The sequence below is a fragment of the Pseudophryne corroboree genome, chromosome 5 (assembly GCF_028390025.1).
Source record: "Pseudophryne corroboree isolate aPseCor3 chromosome 5, aPseCor3.hap2, whole genome shotgun sequence".
In the NCBI taxonomy this organism is placed as follows: Eukaryota; Metazoa; Chordata; class Amphibia; order Anura; family Myobatrachidae; genus Pseudophryne; species Pseudophryne corroboree.
This window is the reverse complement of record NC_086448.1, coordinates 314,658,727-314,676,080: the sequence shown is the minus strand read 5'-3', so window position 1 is coordinate 314,676,080 and position 17,354 is coordinate 314,658,727. Positions and strand designations below refer to the sequence as shown.

Below are 17,354 nucleotides of genomic sequence, written 5' to 3'. Positions count from 1 at the left end.
GTTCCGGGTGAAGACAACGGAGAAATAGACTTCCTCAGCAGACACGATCTCCATCCAGGAGAGTGGGGTCTTCTTCAAGAAGTTTTCACAGAAGTGACAAGTCTTTGGGGAATTCCTCGATTAGACGTGAGGGTGTCTCGCCTCAACAAGAAACTTCAGCGATATTGTTTCAGGTCAAGGGACACTCAAGCTATAGCAGTGGACGCCCTCGGGACACCTTGGGTGTTTCAGTCGGTCTATGTGTTCCCTCCACTTTCACTCTTTCTGAAGGTGATTAACATAAGAAAAACAAAGGTTCAGGTGATCCTCATTGTTCCGGTCTAGCCAAAGAGGGCTTGGTATCCAGATCTTTAAGACTTCTCATAGAAGATTCCTGGCCTCTTCCTCTAAGATAGGTACTGTTACAGCAAGGACAGGGCGTGTACCAAGATTTACCGGGGCTGCGTTTGACGACTTGGCGGTTGAACACCATATCCTAGCCCCAAAGGGTATTGCCGGTGAAGTCATTTCCACATTGCTTCAGGCTAGGAAAGAAGTAACGGCGAAGCTTTACCACCGTATTTGGAGGAAGTATGTGTCTTGGTGTGAATTCAAGAAGGCTCCTGCGGAAGAATTTCAGCTGGGTCGTTTTCTCCATTTTTTGCAAGCAGGTGTGGATGCAGGCCTAAAGTTAGGCTCCATTAAAGTGCAGATTTCGGCCTTATCAATTTTCTTTAAAAAAAGAATTGGCCACCTTTCCAGAAGTTCAGACTTTCGTGAAAGGAGTGCTGCACATCCAATCTCCGTTTGTGCCACCAGTGGCACCATGGGACCTTAACGTGGTTTTGCAGTTTCTTATGTCACACTGGTTGGAACCTTTACGAAAGGTACAAATTTCTCACTTGGAAAGTGGTCATGCTATTGGCCTTGGCGTCCGCAAGGCGGGTGTCGGAATTGGCGGCTTTGTCTCACAAGAGCCCCTCTTTAATCTTCCTTGTGGATAGAGCGGAATTGAGAAATCGGCAACAATTTCTGCCTAAAGTGGTTTCTGCGTTTCACAGGAACCAGCCTATTGTGGTGCCTGGGGCTACTTAAGCCTTGGCTGATTCGAAGTCTCTTGATGTAGTCAGAGCTTTGAATATTTATGTCGCCAGAACGGCTCAGATTGGGGAAACAAACGCTCTGTTTATCCTGTATGCTCCCAACAATAGTGGGGCCCCTGCTTCTAAGCAGACTGTTACACGCTGGATCTGTGATACGATTCGGCTTGCTCATTCTACGGCTGAATGGCCGGTACCGAAGTCGGGGAAGGCCCATTCTACCAGGAAGGTGGGCTCTTCTTGGGGCAGATGCCCGAGGACTCTCGGTGTTTCAACTTTGCCGAGCGGCTACTTGGTCGGGTTCAAACACTTTTGCTAAGTTCTACAATTTGATACCCTGGCTGATGAGGACCTCAGGTTTGCTCAATCGGTGCTGCAGAGTTGTCCGCACTCTCCCGCCTGGTCTGGAGCTTTGGTATAAACCCCATGGTCCTTTTGGAACCCCAGCATCCTCTAGGACGTATGAGAAAATAGGATTTTAATACCTACCGGTAAATCCTTTTCTCTTAGTCCGTAGAGGATGCTGGGCGCTCGTCCCAGTGCGTACTGTATCTGCAGCTATTGGTTGTCATTACACTCATGTGGTGTTTCTTTGCAGTCAAGTCTGTTGCTGCTGTTATTCATGCCATGGCATGCGATATGTGATTATTGGTCATGTTACACACAGGTTGTGTTACATTTTCGGTCAGCATATTGCTGTGTGTTTTTTCCATGCCGTCAGCTGGTGTTCTATTGAATGCCACGTTCTGCGGCATGTTCGAGGTGTGAGCTGGTATGATACTCACCATGTTTAAACAATAAATTCTGTCCTCGAAATGTCCATCTCCCTGGGCACAGTTTTCTAACTGAAATCTGGAGGAGGGGCATAGAGGGAGGAGCCAGTTCACACCCATTCAAAGTCTTATAGTGTGCCCATGTCTCCTGCGGATCCCGTCTATACCCCATGGTCCTTTTGGAACCCCAGCATCCTCTATGGACTAAGAGAAAAGGATTTACCGGTAGGTATTAAAATCCTATTTTTTATTACTTTTGTCTAATCAAACTATCCACAAGAACAAATTGTTAGTTTTGGGTGGTGTTGTCCTTTAACTGTTTTTATATAAATTACCAATACAGTGTTGAATAAAAGGTGATTGCTCTATTCACATGTACCATTAAACTTGATTGTATTTGTGATAAAAGCGCATGGGCAACCTTGCATTATGTCAATGAAATGACCAATGGTTATGCAGTATTTCTGTTTTGTTGACATTCATAATGTATACATGAGAATGTTGACATGGCCGTAATGTCAACATTGTAAGAAAGTCAACAAAGCTGTGTACCAGTGGTACAGCAGCTTCACTTACCTGAAAGCGGCTGTGACGATGCAGCAGTATATTCTGTGTCCAGCAGTCATCTAATCTAATACAGTGAGAATGCTACCCCTAAACTAGGGGTGGGCAAAAAGCGGCCCTCCAGCTTCTGTTGAACTACACATCCCAGCATGTTTTACCACAGTTTTATCATGCCCTGAAAACAAAACTGTGGCAGGGCATGCTGGGATGTGTACTTTACGGAACTGCCTGATGAGGTTTACCTTGACGATTGGTGGGCAGGCTTAGAATATTGGCCAATATTATGCCAAAAACCTCAGATATGTATAATTATTACATTTACTATAATTCCAATGGTAAATATGGTGCATCTGCTCTCTTTTTCTGGGATGTGTCGTTCAACAGCAGCTGGAGGGACACTTATTGCCCACCCCTGCCCTAATCCTAACATTAACCCTAAAACTCCCCCTAGTGCATATCCCTATCCCTCCACTCCCGCTGCCAAACTGTACTGTTGGCATTCCGCAGAATGTTAACATTACGCATAGGCCCAGACTGGCCATCTGGCACTTCTGGCAAATGTCAGAACAGGCGATGGACTTATGGGGCAGTTTGGACTAAAAGCCTGTCCGAGCAACTCTGCTCAGCCACACGTAGATGTGGACACGTTCAATGTGGACATTTCAACAATATTGATATCATAACTGTCGACATTGTGGTGCATTATGTTTGTCCACGTTTTGAATGTTGACATGGTGATGGCTTACATTACAATGTATATTGATACAGTAAAGTGACACTTAATTTCTGATGACATAAAAAATTAAATGTGAAGATATCTAATAGCTCAGTATGTACCAACAGAATTTTATTAAGTTTTGTAGAAATTGCAGTTTGTTTAGGGTTAAGAGGTTGTGTATTGTACCCTGCTGTGATTGGCGCCGTAAATCTATAGGATTCCAATTCACTACAACTTTTCCACAAATATTTTCTTTTAAATAACTATTTATCTACTTTTCGTTTATTTATAAATAACATGTTTTATACCTAGAGTAGATCATCAGTTCTTGTGGTAAATAGATCCTTTGACTGTAAGTGTTATGCCATATGGGTGTTAGGGGTTTCTTTTTGAAAATTATAGGGAATCTCACATATATTCGTAAGAAACTGAATTGTTAATAAGAAAAATCAGTGCTTACAGTACATGTTGAATGAATTTGTGCATCAGAATTTATCAGTCAATGAATTTCTAATATATTATTCCAGAAAATTTAAAACAACCCATTGACGTGCATGTGTAATGAATAGCCACATTTACTGAGCTATGTTGGGTGGATCGTGTTTAACGAATTAGCACTGCTGACAAAATCCTACTGTAAACATGGTGATGTGTTGACACATAAGTGAGGAAGGCAAACAACAAGATAATTGCATCATCGGAAAAGCTTTTGACGTTTGTAAATGTTGCTGTTGATTGAGATCATCTTTTTCATGCTGAATGAAAGAGTTCACAGGCCCTCTAATGCCGCGACACTGAGCTTACTTGTCCCAAACGTCCTTCATACATTCTTTGCACACTTGTATTTGTTGCTATTGTGGACATGAATTGAAATATGGGAAAATTACAACAAATAACTTGTGCAAATCTCAGACTAAAATGGAATGGAAAAAAAAACATGAAAAGAAGAATTTCTTATTCTTCAGCTATATAGTTTTCATTGTGGGTCAGAATATATTGTTATTGGAAAAATATTCTAAAAAAGAAAGGGGTCACCAAAGTGATTTATTAAATTAACCCTGCCACACATCCTCAATCCCATTTTTGTTATTCACAAAATCGATAAGTATATAGGCATCCCCAGGATTTAGGGGGAAAAAAAAACCTGCATGACCAACACTACCTCTTACCAAGTCCAGACTCAAATGATAATTCACTGTCATTTGAATACTTTGCGTAAATCTAATTGGTCAAAGCGTGGGAATTGCCATGCTCTGACCAATGAAATTAGTGCATCTTGAATATGGGATACAGTTTTAGGCACCTCATTGTAAGAAGGCCATAGGAGAACTCAAAAAGGATCAAAGACCAGTTCATTAACATAGGTAATGGAATATTATATAGTATAGAGAAAAGTTTTTAAAAAATCACTTAAAATGAAGTTTATCTACTTTGGGAAGATGCCTTCAGTATGTTTACAATGTATTTATTTGGCTTTGTTGATTGGTTGGGTGTAGAGTTTTTAATAACTTCAGCTAACGGGCAATTGGCAAAACCATGGGCTCAGCCTAGAGATAAAGGTGATTGGGCAAATTTAAAATGAGCACACAGTTGAGCATATATAAGCTCAATCTAAATTACATTGCATAACCCCCCCCCCCCCTCCACACAATCTGTGTGACCATTTTTACAGCAGTATAGTGTGTCTGGGAGCGAATTTGCCCCTTTAGCTGTCGCAGCTAACTCTAAAATGTCTATTATTTAATTCAAGACGCTACTGACAATTTGTACCAATGCATATCACAGAGATACAGATGTTACAATGCCATAATTTACCAATACGAAGCTCCTCCGTTTTGCAATACACATGTACCCTTTACTTTTTTGGGGAAACTACCCAGGTATAATAAGATAACTGAAAATACAGTAACTAAGGGAACAATCATGAAATACGGGTATTTTTGCTAAATTCATCTCAAATTTTTACTTAAAATAATATTTATTTTAATACGCTACCATAAGAAAGCTCTTTCCGTTCTGAAAATAAAACTGTCCACAGAAAAAACATGAATAAATCATTAAATTATTTACTTTTATTTTCTTAATTGTTATGGTGAAGAATTGAGTGGTTTTGAGGTAAGGTATTTCCTGCTTTATGATCTACACTTCTCCTTATATATCACCCTATCAAAGGTTACTTTGGGAAAGACACTTATGTTCTAAATGATGGATAGCACCTTTATTTACAATCATATTTATTCCTGGTTGTTGCCATAGATGGAAAGAATTAACAAAGCTGCATTTTTGTTATAGCATACTTGCTATCACTTCTAATATGTTAGCTGTCATATTGCATGATGACCTAAAATCAGGATTATAGTATCAAGAACAATATTTAAAATTATGAGGGAGTAGAATTATTAATGCCTGAGTGGCCAGGGAAATGATTTGTAGAAAGTGTATGTCTTATGTAGCTGGAAACACAACAAGCAGGATGAGAGAGGAAGAAGTGGATTAAATTAAAGTGCGCTGGACACCTTGATTGAGTGCTGTGAAAGAGATGATCAACAGCAAGCCAAGTTTTCAGTACAACATCTTTCACTAAATCACTGACTTTGGCAGTAAATGATAAGTCCTTGTGTGACCTTTCTTACTATTAAACACAAATGTGTCTTGTTAAAGGGATTCATGAGACATATCATGTATAGTATTAAAAGCAAAGTGTTTGTTGTTCCTTATATTTAGAGAATCCTAATTAGTTCAGTGTGAACTGGAAAAAATGGCCTCCTCTATACTGTTCAGTTGTGAGTGGACATATGGACATATAGAGCTGGGTAGCAGTGTAAAAACCATATCATACTGTATGTTTGTGTTTCTCTTCTACCTATGAAGGTGCAGCTGGTGGTGACCTCATATGGAAGCTGATGAAGGCCAATCTGACATGGGTGCTTGTTAGTCTTTGAATATTTTCACAGTGACCTATAAACGAGGTATCACTTTTTTTGCCGGATTAATCTGTGCTTACTATGAGTTAAACTCTCTTTGTAGCTAATAGCTCCTAACCTCATTACATGACTGGATGAATAGTAGAAAGGTATCCAGCAACCAACATAGGGGAAGTGTTCCCAGGGTAATGTCAAGGACATTATCTTCGAAAGACAAAAGTTTAAAAACTGGAACTGTCCTTTGAAAGACAGTGTCAAATATGAAATAACTAATATGAGGGGTGTGCAGGAAGTTTCCAGATGCACAAAAAGTATTATATTTACAAATAAAGTGTACTTTACATTTTTTCAAAGTATGCGCCAATGGGATCTATGCAAACCACTTGGTGAAGCAGCTGAACCAGTCTGAAGCAGGTATGTCTTCTACATGCTGGATGAAGGTCTCCACTGCAGCTTCAGTTGACTCAAAACAGATCCCACACATATTGCTCTTGATTTGTGGGAAATTGAAGACATCGCAGGGGGCAGGTCTGGTCTGTACAGCTGATAACCTAACTTCTGGATGCGTTCATGGGCCAGAAAATCCCCAAGTGTCCTGGACTTGTGGCAGGTGCATTTTCATGATGGAAAAGGGAGCCACAAGTGTGAATTCTTGGGCGGTGCATGGAAATGGCTTCCAGCACTTGCGTCAGGAATTAATTGGCGTACCAGTCCCCAGTGACGGTGTGCTGCTTCAAGAGTGGTACAGTAGCTACATGATCAGTCTTGGCCACAAAAATAGCCACCATCTGCTTGGCCATGCTGTGTTCATGTCAGAACTTCTGTGGCAGTGCACATCCAACTGTTCACCTCTAACTGGGTCAACTATTGTTTCATCTCAGGGTCGAAACTGTAGATCCAGGATTATTCACCACTGATGATCTCCCGGACAGACTTTGAGTGACTGCCATCAAACCTGGCCAGCATATTGCGGCACAAAATCACCTGAGCATCCTGCTCTTGAGTCAGCTGATTGGGCACCCAGCATGCAGAAATCATGCCCAAGCCAAGCTTTTCATAGAGTGTCAAGTAGATGGATCTCCTTCTTTAACTGGGCCACAGTCAACCTGTGTCCACCTCAACTATGGCCCGCACGGCACAATGTTGTCCTCTGTGATGGTGGACACAGGTCAGACACAGAGCTTCTTGTCTTAAAGGGACCATCTCCTGCGCTGAAATTCTGCAAACCACTCAAACACAGTGGTTCGGGACAGTACTTCTTCCCCAAAAGTAGTTTACAGTCGGTCATATTCTTCTGCTGTTTCAGTCATAGATCATGGCCTCTGTTGAGCTCCATAATGAGTCTGTGAAGGAAGTGAACATACTGACTTATTTGCTGTGCAGTGCTGCTTATATACAGTTCTGTGCCTTGACATTTCACAACTTTAGTCAGAGATTGCAGTTCAGAACCAGGCAGATTGTATCTACTTTACCTGTCCACTGCACATCCAAAAAACTTATTGCACAGCCCTCATACATTTGGGTGTCCTACCAGTTCTAAAAGAACAAACAAAGCTATAGAAGCTCACTCTGCTGGAATCTAGATTTTAATTAAAATGATCAAATAATGCAAAGAATTCTGCAGCTCCAAATAAAAATAAATCAATCAAGCTAATTATAGATAAAACATCAATAGCAAACAAAGCATTACAAATCTGCAAATGTAATCTATCTATATATGATATACTATAAATATTTGTCTATCTTAAATTTGAGGAAGTTATTATAATGTTTTATCTACCAATAAAGCTAAAGATTTATTGTGACATGTATAAACAGTAAATTCTTTGTATTTTCCCAAAACTATGGAAACAACAGGATTTCTGTCTTATCATGGTCTCTGGGTAAAAACAGTAAAGTGGTGTGAAAAAGTTGTTGCCCCCTTTCTTATTTCTTCTATTTTTGCATATTTGTCACATTTAATTGTTTCAAATCTTCAAACAAAATTGAATGTGAAACAATGACAACCTGAGTAAAAACAATACAGTTTTTCAAAATGATCATGAAAAGTTATCCAACACCCAGGGGTGCCGTAATGGCTTGTGGCTGAAGGGGCGCATAGTAAAAAAAATTATTTGGCGCTCCCCCCCTGATTCGCCACCTCCCGTGCGGGGAGCGCTTCTCTCCGGATCAATCCCCGCAGAGAGTCCTAGTTTAAAAAGGCTACCGCCGGCATCGCAGCGTGCTGCCCCATCCTGTGTCCTGGCCGGCTCTTCAGATCACTCTTCAGGGATGCATTACTGGGAGGAGGCGTGGCCTGCTGGGACATCCCTGCCTCTTCCCAGTAGTACATCAGTGAAGAACCGGCTAGGACAGAACAGGGGGCAGCACGCTGCGGTGCTGCCGGCAGATTTACAGTAGGAGTCTCTCAGCAGGGTACCGGAGGTAAGCGCTCCCACTTCCTAGCGACTACCGCCTCTTACATGTTTGGCGGGGCATGCTGCCCCCTTTTCCTCCCCCATTCCGATGCCACTGCCAACACCTACAGTGTATCACCTATGCCCTCAAATTAATAACAGGTTGTGCCACAATTAGCAGCAGCAGCTGCAAACAAACAAACACTTCTTATAACTAAAGATCAGTCTTTCAAATTGCTGTCCAGGAATTTTGACCCAATCTTCTTTGGAGAATTGCTTTAATTCAGCTACATTGGATTATTGTTGAGCATGAGCTGCGCATTTAAGGTCCTGCAACAGTATCTCAATTGGATTCAAGTAATGACCTCAATTAGGCCATTTCAAAACCTTAATTTTGTTTTTTTCTTTTGAGCCACTCAGAAATGTACATGCTCTTCAGATCATTGTCATTTTGCATAACCAAATAGCATTTTAGCTTCAGATCATTAACTGTAGACTGGACATTCTCCCTCACAATTTTCTGATTCAGAATTCTGCACCTGAAGTCACAAAGCATCCCCCACATCATAGCAGTACCACCAGCATTTTTTTTATTGTGTTTTATTCATGGAATTTACTACCACAGAGGCATAGTAAACAAAATAATCAGGAGATGGGACAAATGTGAAACATTGTAGAGAATAATATAAAGATCCGGTATATAGGTGGACAGGTGTGTGTATATATATATATATATATATAACACAAAAAGTCCTGCACTCGCATATATAGTATTAATAACAGTGGGGTGCTCCTAGTGGAGATCTCCCTCAGCGGGTAGACCCACAATATCTAGATAGAGTCCAACAACGTGGAGGCGCACTCATCCAATCTGAATGTCTTCAGCAGCTTCAATTTCACAATAACTTTATTTCAGTCGATGTCAGGCTTATTGTTGTCGACGTTTCGATCCTCTGTTTAGGATCTTTATCAAGACAAGCTTCCGTATACAAAAAAATTATTTGAAAGCATCACATATTGATTATCAAAGAATCAATGTGTCATATTCAGACAGTATCATGGCTGTGCGGCATATATTTCAAAATTCATATGAAAATTACTGTAGTTAATAAACTCTCAGCCATTGAGTAAACCAGACAACTGAAGTCATCACTCTGGGTGTCCAATCTAACCCACGGTACCTCTACAGCCACGTGTGAATTTTGAAATATATGCCGCACAGCCATGATACTGTCTGAATATGACACATTGATTCTTTGATAATCAATATGTGATGCTTTCAAATAATTTTTTGTATACGGAAGCTTGTCTTGATAAAGATCCTAAACAGAGGATCGAAACGTCGACAACAATAAGCCTGACATCGACTGAAATAAAGTTATTGTGAAATTGAAGCTGCTGAAGACATTCTGATTGGTTGAGTGCGCCTCCACGTTGTTGGACTCTATATATATATATATATATATATATATATATATATGTGTGTATATATATATATATATATATATATATATATACATATACACACAGGTATATAAGAATATAAGAAAGCAATAAATAACACTTTAGGAAACAATAGATAGTCAGTGGTTCGATGTACAGTAAGACAGGTTGGCAGCATAGCAGAAAAAAACAGGTAGAGGAGAACCCAGGGTATAATTGCGCCTGAAACCTTCACAGATGATCAATAAGAGCTATTACTAAATAGAAAGCCTATGAACACACAAACCCCATACGGCATCACAATAGTGAGACGGGAACCTGAAGGCATGATTCAGACCTGTGCATTACAAAATCAGAATAGTGTGGACATGTGCCAGCAGGACAAATATAAGTGTAAATCAATAAAGAGAAGCAGTATAAGTCTCTATAGAAAATGAAGACACCAGATTGGGCCGCTTTGATATCAACCTGCTGCTAACAAGTATTCATTAAAGCAAACATATACCAGACCAATAGATATAAAACAAATAGAGAACACATCATCCATTATTTCTAAAGCATGGACAATAACATTGAAAAAAAAAACACTACAGGAGTTATCAGGGAGACAGCAGCCACAGCAGCAGCATAAGTCCCAGAGGGACTAGGAGCAGGTCCCAGCAGGAAAACAGTGCTCTGTAGTCCAACAAAGAAGCAGCCAGCAGCAGACTGCAAGCACCAGGGAGCAATCCACAGGTAGGAGCCACTGGGCGCCAAGGAAAGTCCCGCAAAGTAGTGGAGTGGCAAGTAAGATAAAGCAACAATTCCAGCCCAGCATCCAAAAGCAATGAATGCTTCAAAACAGCATGGGGTGGCAGCGAGGTAAAGCTGAAGTCCAGAGCCTGGCAGGAACACCTTCAGCATGACTCCCCGGCAGACGGGATGCTGGCCATCACTATACCGACAACGGCATCCTGGCCGCCAGTATGCCGGCAGTAAGTAGAGCGCAATAAGTCCCATTGTGGGCTCGCTGTGCTCGCCATGCTGCGGCATCGGTGGCTCGCTGCACTTGCCATAGGTTCTAGTCCCACTCTATGGGTGTCGTGGTCACCACCGAGTGGGAATAGCCCCTGTGCGCCGGGATTCTGGCTGCCGGCATTGCCAGCTGTTGTGATTCCGAAGTCGGTATCCTGAACGCCGGGATCCCGACAGATGGCAAATCAAACGTATACCCTCCGGGGCATCAGGAGGAGTTCCAGTAAAGAGAAGACGTATAGGAGCAGGATATGCAGGGTGGAGAGCTGTAAGACTCACATCCTACTCCATGTCTGCAGTGTGGAGAAGCCTGCACCTTGCACCCTGCAGTTAGATCTGACGGGTCTGTGGAGGTATCTGCGCCCAGAGCTGGATGCATTTGGGGGCTGGAGGTCCTAGTTAGTGACATCTAGTGAAGGTTAAGCTGGTGGGTGGTTTAATTCTCAATATCGGTGTCGGCAAGGAACGCTCAGTCAGCTTTAGGACAGCACGGAGCCTGTGGCACTTAAAGACTTTGTAGAATTCATCAGTAGATACACACGGCATGATGACACATCGTGTCCGGCGGGGGCGGCATCGGCAAGTGCATACACACTTGGCAAGGTCAGCAGCAGCGAGGGGGGGGGGGGGGAGAAGCAGGGGCCATGCTACCTTCGGCAGCATGGCATCGCTAAAGACAACCCCAGATCTTCTTGCATGTTCAAAAGATCAGGGGCTGTCGTTAGCGACCCGCGATTGCATGCATTGCCATCGGTATCAGACAAACACGCGGAACGATGTACACGGTGTGTCGTTCCAAATGATCGGGTATGCCCACATCATGGCTTTAATCGTTTCGTGTATACCCACCTTAAGAGAACCACAGCCCTTGGTACTGTATATTGGAAAGACCCACATTAAATGTGCTGGTGCCAGCAATGGTAGTAGGTTGCCAGTAGCTGGTGTTGTTTGGTGGGGGAATCTCCTGCCTGTGGAGTGCTGTCAGGGTGGAAAGTCGTCAGCTTGTAGAATCAGTTAAAGGACATTTGACTACAGATATCAGCATGAAGTGCTGCTCCATCAGCAGTACTGATCCACTACTGCTGACAGGGATCCCAGGCTAACGGGCATTGATCGAGTTGAGGATTGTAAAAAAAAAAGTAGACAGACGCTACTGGTCAGTGTCCACCTACTTCTCGTTCCATTGAAGCGAAAGTTGGAAACTTTCTCTCCTACACTAGAACGATTAGTTGGGAAAGATGAAACATTAATTTTTCCCAACTAGTTGTAACATCCATTTTTTTTGCTATTTTTTAGTTTAAACAAACGATTATCGTTTACTCTCACACATTGGCCGATTATCATTACAACCAGCCACCTATTTGCTGTTCAGAATAATATCGTTCTGATATATGGCTTGCTTTAGGAATTGCTTTGTAACCCATAACTTTCATCTCTTCTGTAATTTCTTTAGATCATGGCATACAGTACTGTGCTGCTCCTTTTAGACAATTGCACATTGCTGGAAAAGTTTTATTTAAGTGATGTTTAGAGTCAACATGGCTGGCAGTGATCAAGCCTGAGCGTGTCTAGTCTAACTGAGCCCACTTATCAATTCAGTTTTGTTTATTGGTTGAATGAGTAACTAAGAGGGCAATTACTATTTCACACAGGGCCAGTTGGTGTTACTGTATATAATTTTTTTCCTTCAATAAATGAAATGATCTTTTAAAAACTATATTTTAGGTTTACTCAGGATGTCTTTGTCTTACTGTATATTGAAATATGCTTGAAGATCTGAAACAAGGGGTAATTTACAGCTGCTAATAGGTTCGCCGGGGGCTATCCTATTAGCCCCGATGCCGACGTCCGGATACACTGATGCCGGCACTTATGGGTGATTATGCTCAGGGTACCCAAAGCATAATCCACAATAAGCAGCCTGCGGATCCATGGGTCTTGGAACTTATCCCGGATACCATGTGTTATCTTCTGAAAATGGGACTCTTTTCGCCCGAAAATAAAGGTCAGTAATTGGATAGCACTATAATGACCATCAGTCATATATTGCGCTATCAGACCATTTTTGTCAGGCAAAAAAAACCACTGGAGCTAATAGGATACCCCCCTAAGTGTGAAAAATATGCAAAAACAGAATAAATTAGGAAGGGGGGTCAAAAAAAAATTCACACCACTGTAGCATAAAAAGTAACATTAAAGAGAGTTGATTACATTAATAATAAATCATTATAACAAAAATATTGAAAAATGCCATGCAACAAGCAATACTTCTGGTAGGCAATTAATTTCTTGGCATCTTTTGGGCTTCCTGCTAGTCAAATCATGGACCTTGAAGATGTACCTATTTCTTGGTAGTTTTTTTTTAATCACATTTCTGAGTGTTTTCCAGGGTACATTAAGGGAATCTTGCTTGCAAAATTATTTGGCGTCTTGTTGGCCATATTACTGGTCATATTGGTGTACAATCGTGCTAGAATTAGATTCTCTTTGTATATTTTTCTGGATACAGTGGTAGGATATCTTTTTGATTGATGTATCACAGTGCATCTATTGTACATATTAATAAGTATATTGCATCCACAGGGCTTACACACATTACTTAGCATAGCCCCACCAACTGTCTTTTTCTTCCACAGTGAGGTGCAATCTTACCTTGGTTCCTACAGGATTTACTATTCCTTTACTATTCCTGTAGTGCAGTTGTTTATGGGTAGTAGTAGAAATATCATCAAGCTTTCTTATTGTTTCAGCAGGACTAAATAAGGTTACATTATAACAGGACTTACAACTCCATCACTTGTGGCCCCCAACCTTTGCCTACCATCTTTTCTTAGGAACTTTGTAGCCTCCTTTGTAGATTGTGACACTTTCAGTGGGATTTAGCCTATGGGCATTTATAGAGCATATAATAAAACAGCATAAAATATTACACCATGAACTAGTACAATACAAAAAAATAATGAAAGTAGAAATCTGGAATGATCATTTCATGCACATAATTGAGTTTATTAGAGAAACTGGGTTTTCAGCAGATAAAAGGAGACTAAGAACAACCCTTTAGAGTAGGGCTTTGTTTTTGAAGATTACCACAAAATGAGATAAGATGCAATTGTTAAGTTTATAAAAACAAATCTCCATAAGTCTGTGTGGGCTGAACATAGATGTCCTTTTGTGCCGTTTGAAAGTACATTGTAGTAACATGTGTTTTGTGTGAGCGCCTTCAAATAGCCTATGAAATCATAGCCGTGGCTTTTAGGTTTAAATGATAAATGTGTTGCTAATGATGTTTGAGATGTTTCTGCTTTATCAGCGATCCTGGAGCCCTGGTTTTAAAATGAAACCTTAAAATAGCCATCAAAGACCACTGCACAAAGCTATATAGTAAGCAGAAACTGCTGCATTTATCAGGAGACAGCTTTGTTTGGCAAATATGACATAATCCTTTTTGGTCTTTTAAATTTACGACACCATTAGGAGTGACCTGTTTTCCCACACATAACACAAACCACAAAAACGAAAGAATTACCACATATTGATGGTAAGACCTATTTTAGAGCTAGTGCTTGTATGGACAATTTTTGCCAAGGTAAGCAAGCAATTTTATGGCAATAGCTTTGTCTGTTTATTTTCTTAGGCTTAAAGGAGAACTACTTCTAAACTACATGTGGCTTTTAGAAAAATGTGTACTTTGTATTGTCCACATTCATAAGTCTGTATGTGTAACTATACGCCAAAGTATCTGACATTATATACATGCACTATTCATACAGCACACATTTTGATACTATGCAAAAACTGGTTGTGATACAAAATGACCCACAAACCAGCACAAAACAGTCAATTAAAGCAGTATATTTATATAATGTTCCAAAATTTGAATCTGTGATAATTAACGTTAATGAGTAAATCATATACAGATAAGACTTGCACTGGCCACCACTACTACTGGTGTTGGGAAAGGTGAGCCGCACTTATATGCAAAGCACCATTGGAGAACATGAGGCAGCTTACCCATTCTGCCAGCGCACACATTGGGCTATCAGCTGAGAGGTGTGTGTGAAATGGGCCACCTTCAACAGACGGTTATGAGAAAGGTGTGCCCCCCCCCAGACTCTCATGTCTCACCACCAGGTTTTAATTCTCACATAGTGCACTTTTGCCCGGCATAGGGACATCCATCTCCCAATAGTTCTGATACAGCTTGTCACTTGTGGGAATTTGATATGGGTTGGTTACGGGTGGCCGGTGATCGGGATCCCGGCGGTCAGCATGCCGACGCTGAGATCCCGGCTGCCAGAATGCCGACAGGGAGGCGAGCGCAACAAAGCCCCTTGCAGGCTCAGTGACTTGCTGCGCTCGCCACAGGTTCTATTCCCACTCTATGGGTGTCGTGAACACCCAAGAAAAGGAATAGTCCTGGGCCCCCTGCTGGCATTGTTATTAGCACTGTTCTATAGAGATTGGATGGAATATTGTGGTTGAATGTGTCACTGATGGAACATTTAGAAAACTAGCGGCTCATGAGTTATTTATTTAAAATTCTTCATATCTATTCTGATCTTTCATATAACGTTAAGGAATTTTTTGGTTATTTTTGCATAACTTACTGTTTCTTAGTTGCAAAATATGTAGCTAGAACTGCTTGTCTCACAAGCACAGAATAAACTTTTATATGTTGGCATCTGCATTATGAATATTTTTTTTTATATGAGTCAAATTATTTGCAGAAACCAAAATACTGGACTAGATTGAAAATATTATATTTTTTTTAAAGTCTGGAATTTGCTTTATATTACGGTAAAAAATCCGTTAGAACCACTTATATTACCATATTATGTAAGTCTAACTCCTAAAAAAGACAATTGGATGTGATCCAGTCTTGGGGGCATCTCAAAGCACAACCCCAGCTGAACCCAGGATCGTCATGTCTGAGCAGTGCTTTTAGCTAGCTCAACATGTTTAAATACATCTCCAGATGTATGATTTTGCTCTATTACAATTAAAATATAAGTTGCAAAGCAAACATTTTTCTGCTATGATATGTTTTGAATGCACTTTCAATGCTGACCTTATGTATATTTTTTTATTTTTTTTCCAGTCATTTAAAGCAAAGGATGGTTACCTTGTAATTGGTGCAGGCAACGATCAACAGTTCTCTACTGTTTGCAAGGTAAGCAGAATGGTGACGTAATGTACGTTTCCACAGGAATACCTAGTCTACATGTTTCTCTTTCAAATCACTTTTTTAAACATTTTAAGTTGTAAAAACAAAAGTGATAGAGGTTTGACTGTTTGATGATAGGATAATCATTATAATTGTTATTCTTGGCAAGGTTGATCATTATCATTGGTGAGTAGCTGGGCCCTTTACATGACCTGCCTGACACACATCAACATATGTAATTGTAATCCAGCTGAACAGTTAGATTGAAATACATATTTACAATTTAAATGTAGCAGTATTTAATCACATGCCGATAGACATTTTAAACAATTTGCACTACCTTCTTCATCTTATTTTTATTTTACATTTACGTAAGAACTGATTTTATTTATTTATTTATTAGCTGTTTCTTATATAGCGCAGCATATTCCATGGCGCTTTACAATTTGAACAACAGAATAGAACAAAACTGGGCAAAGACTGACAGACATAGAGGTAGGAGGGCCCTGCTCGCAAGCTTACAATCTATAGGGAAATTGGCATTGATACACAAGGATAGATGCTACCTGTTGCATAATGGTCCACCAGATTGCTAGGTTCTTAATGGGTTGTATGATATGATCACCCAGCAATGTTGGAAGACAAAATATGTGAGGTTATGTGGACTGTACAGAGAGGCTGTAACTGGATAGGGAAGCATTGACGGTTATGTGGGTGGGTCTGGAATTTGGTAGGCTTGTCTGAAGAGATGACTTTCAGGGAACGTTTAAGGGTTTGGAGACTAGAGGAGAGTCTTATTGTGCGTAGGAGGGCATTCCACAGAGTGGGTGAAGCCCGGGTAAAATCCTGTAATTTTGAGTGGGAACAGGTAATACATGTGGATGAGAGACTAAGATCTTGTGCAGAGCGGAGAGGTCTGGTAGGGAGATATTTTGAGGTGAGTGAGGAGATGTATGATGGTGCAGTTTGGTTAATAGCCTTGTATGTAAGTAAAAGTATTTTATATTTAACACGGTAAAATACCGGTAACCAATGGAGGGACTGACAGAGCGGATCAGCAGATGAAGAATGTCTAGCGAGGAAGATTAGCTTGCATTTAAAATGGATTGTAGTGGTGAGAGCCTATGTTTGGGAAGACCAGTAAGGAGACTATTACAATAATCAATGCGGGAGATGAAGAGTACATGAATTAGAGTTTTTGCAGTGTCTTATGTAAGATAAGGGTGTATTTTGGATATGTTTTTTAGGTGCATGTAACAAGATTTAGAAACAGATTGAA

The 17,354-nt window shown here is 40.7% G+C and overlaps 1 protein-coding gene across 3 annotated transcripts in view; it reads left to right on the top strand.

The window, feature by feature from the left end:
• Positions 1 to 17,354, top strand: part of SUGCT (succinyl-CoA:glutarate-CoA transferase) — a 1,636,615-nt gene that overhangs the window by 611,821 nt on the left and 1,007,440 nt on the right. For all 3 annotated transcript variants that reach the window (XM_063924883.1, XM_063924885.1, XM_063924884.1), the window contains exon 10: positions 16,010 to 16,081. In XM_063924883.1, the coding sequence (XP_063780953.1) occupies positions 16,010 to 16,081 (72 nt within the window). The remainder of the gene's footprint in view (positions 1 to 16,009; positions 16,082 to 17,354) is intronic.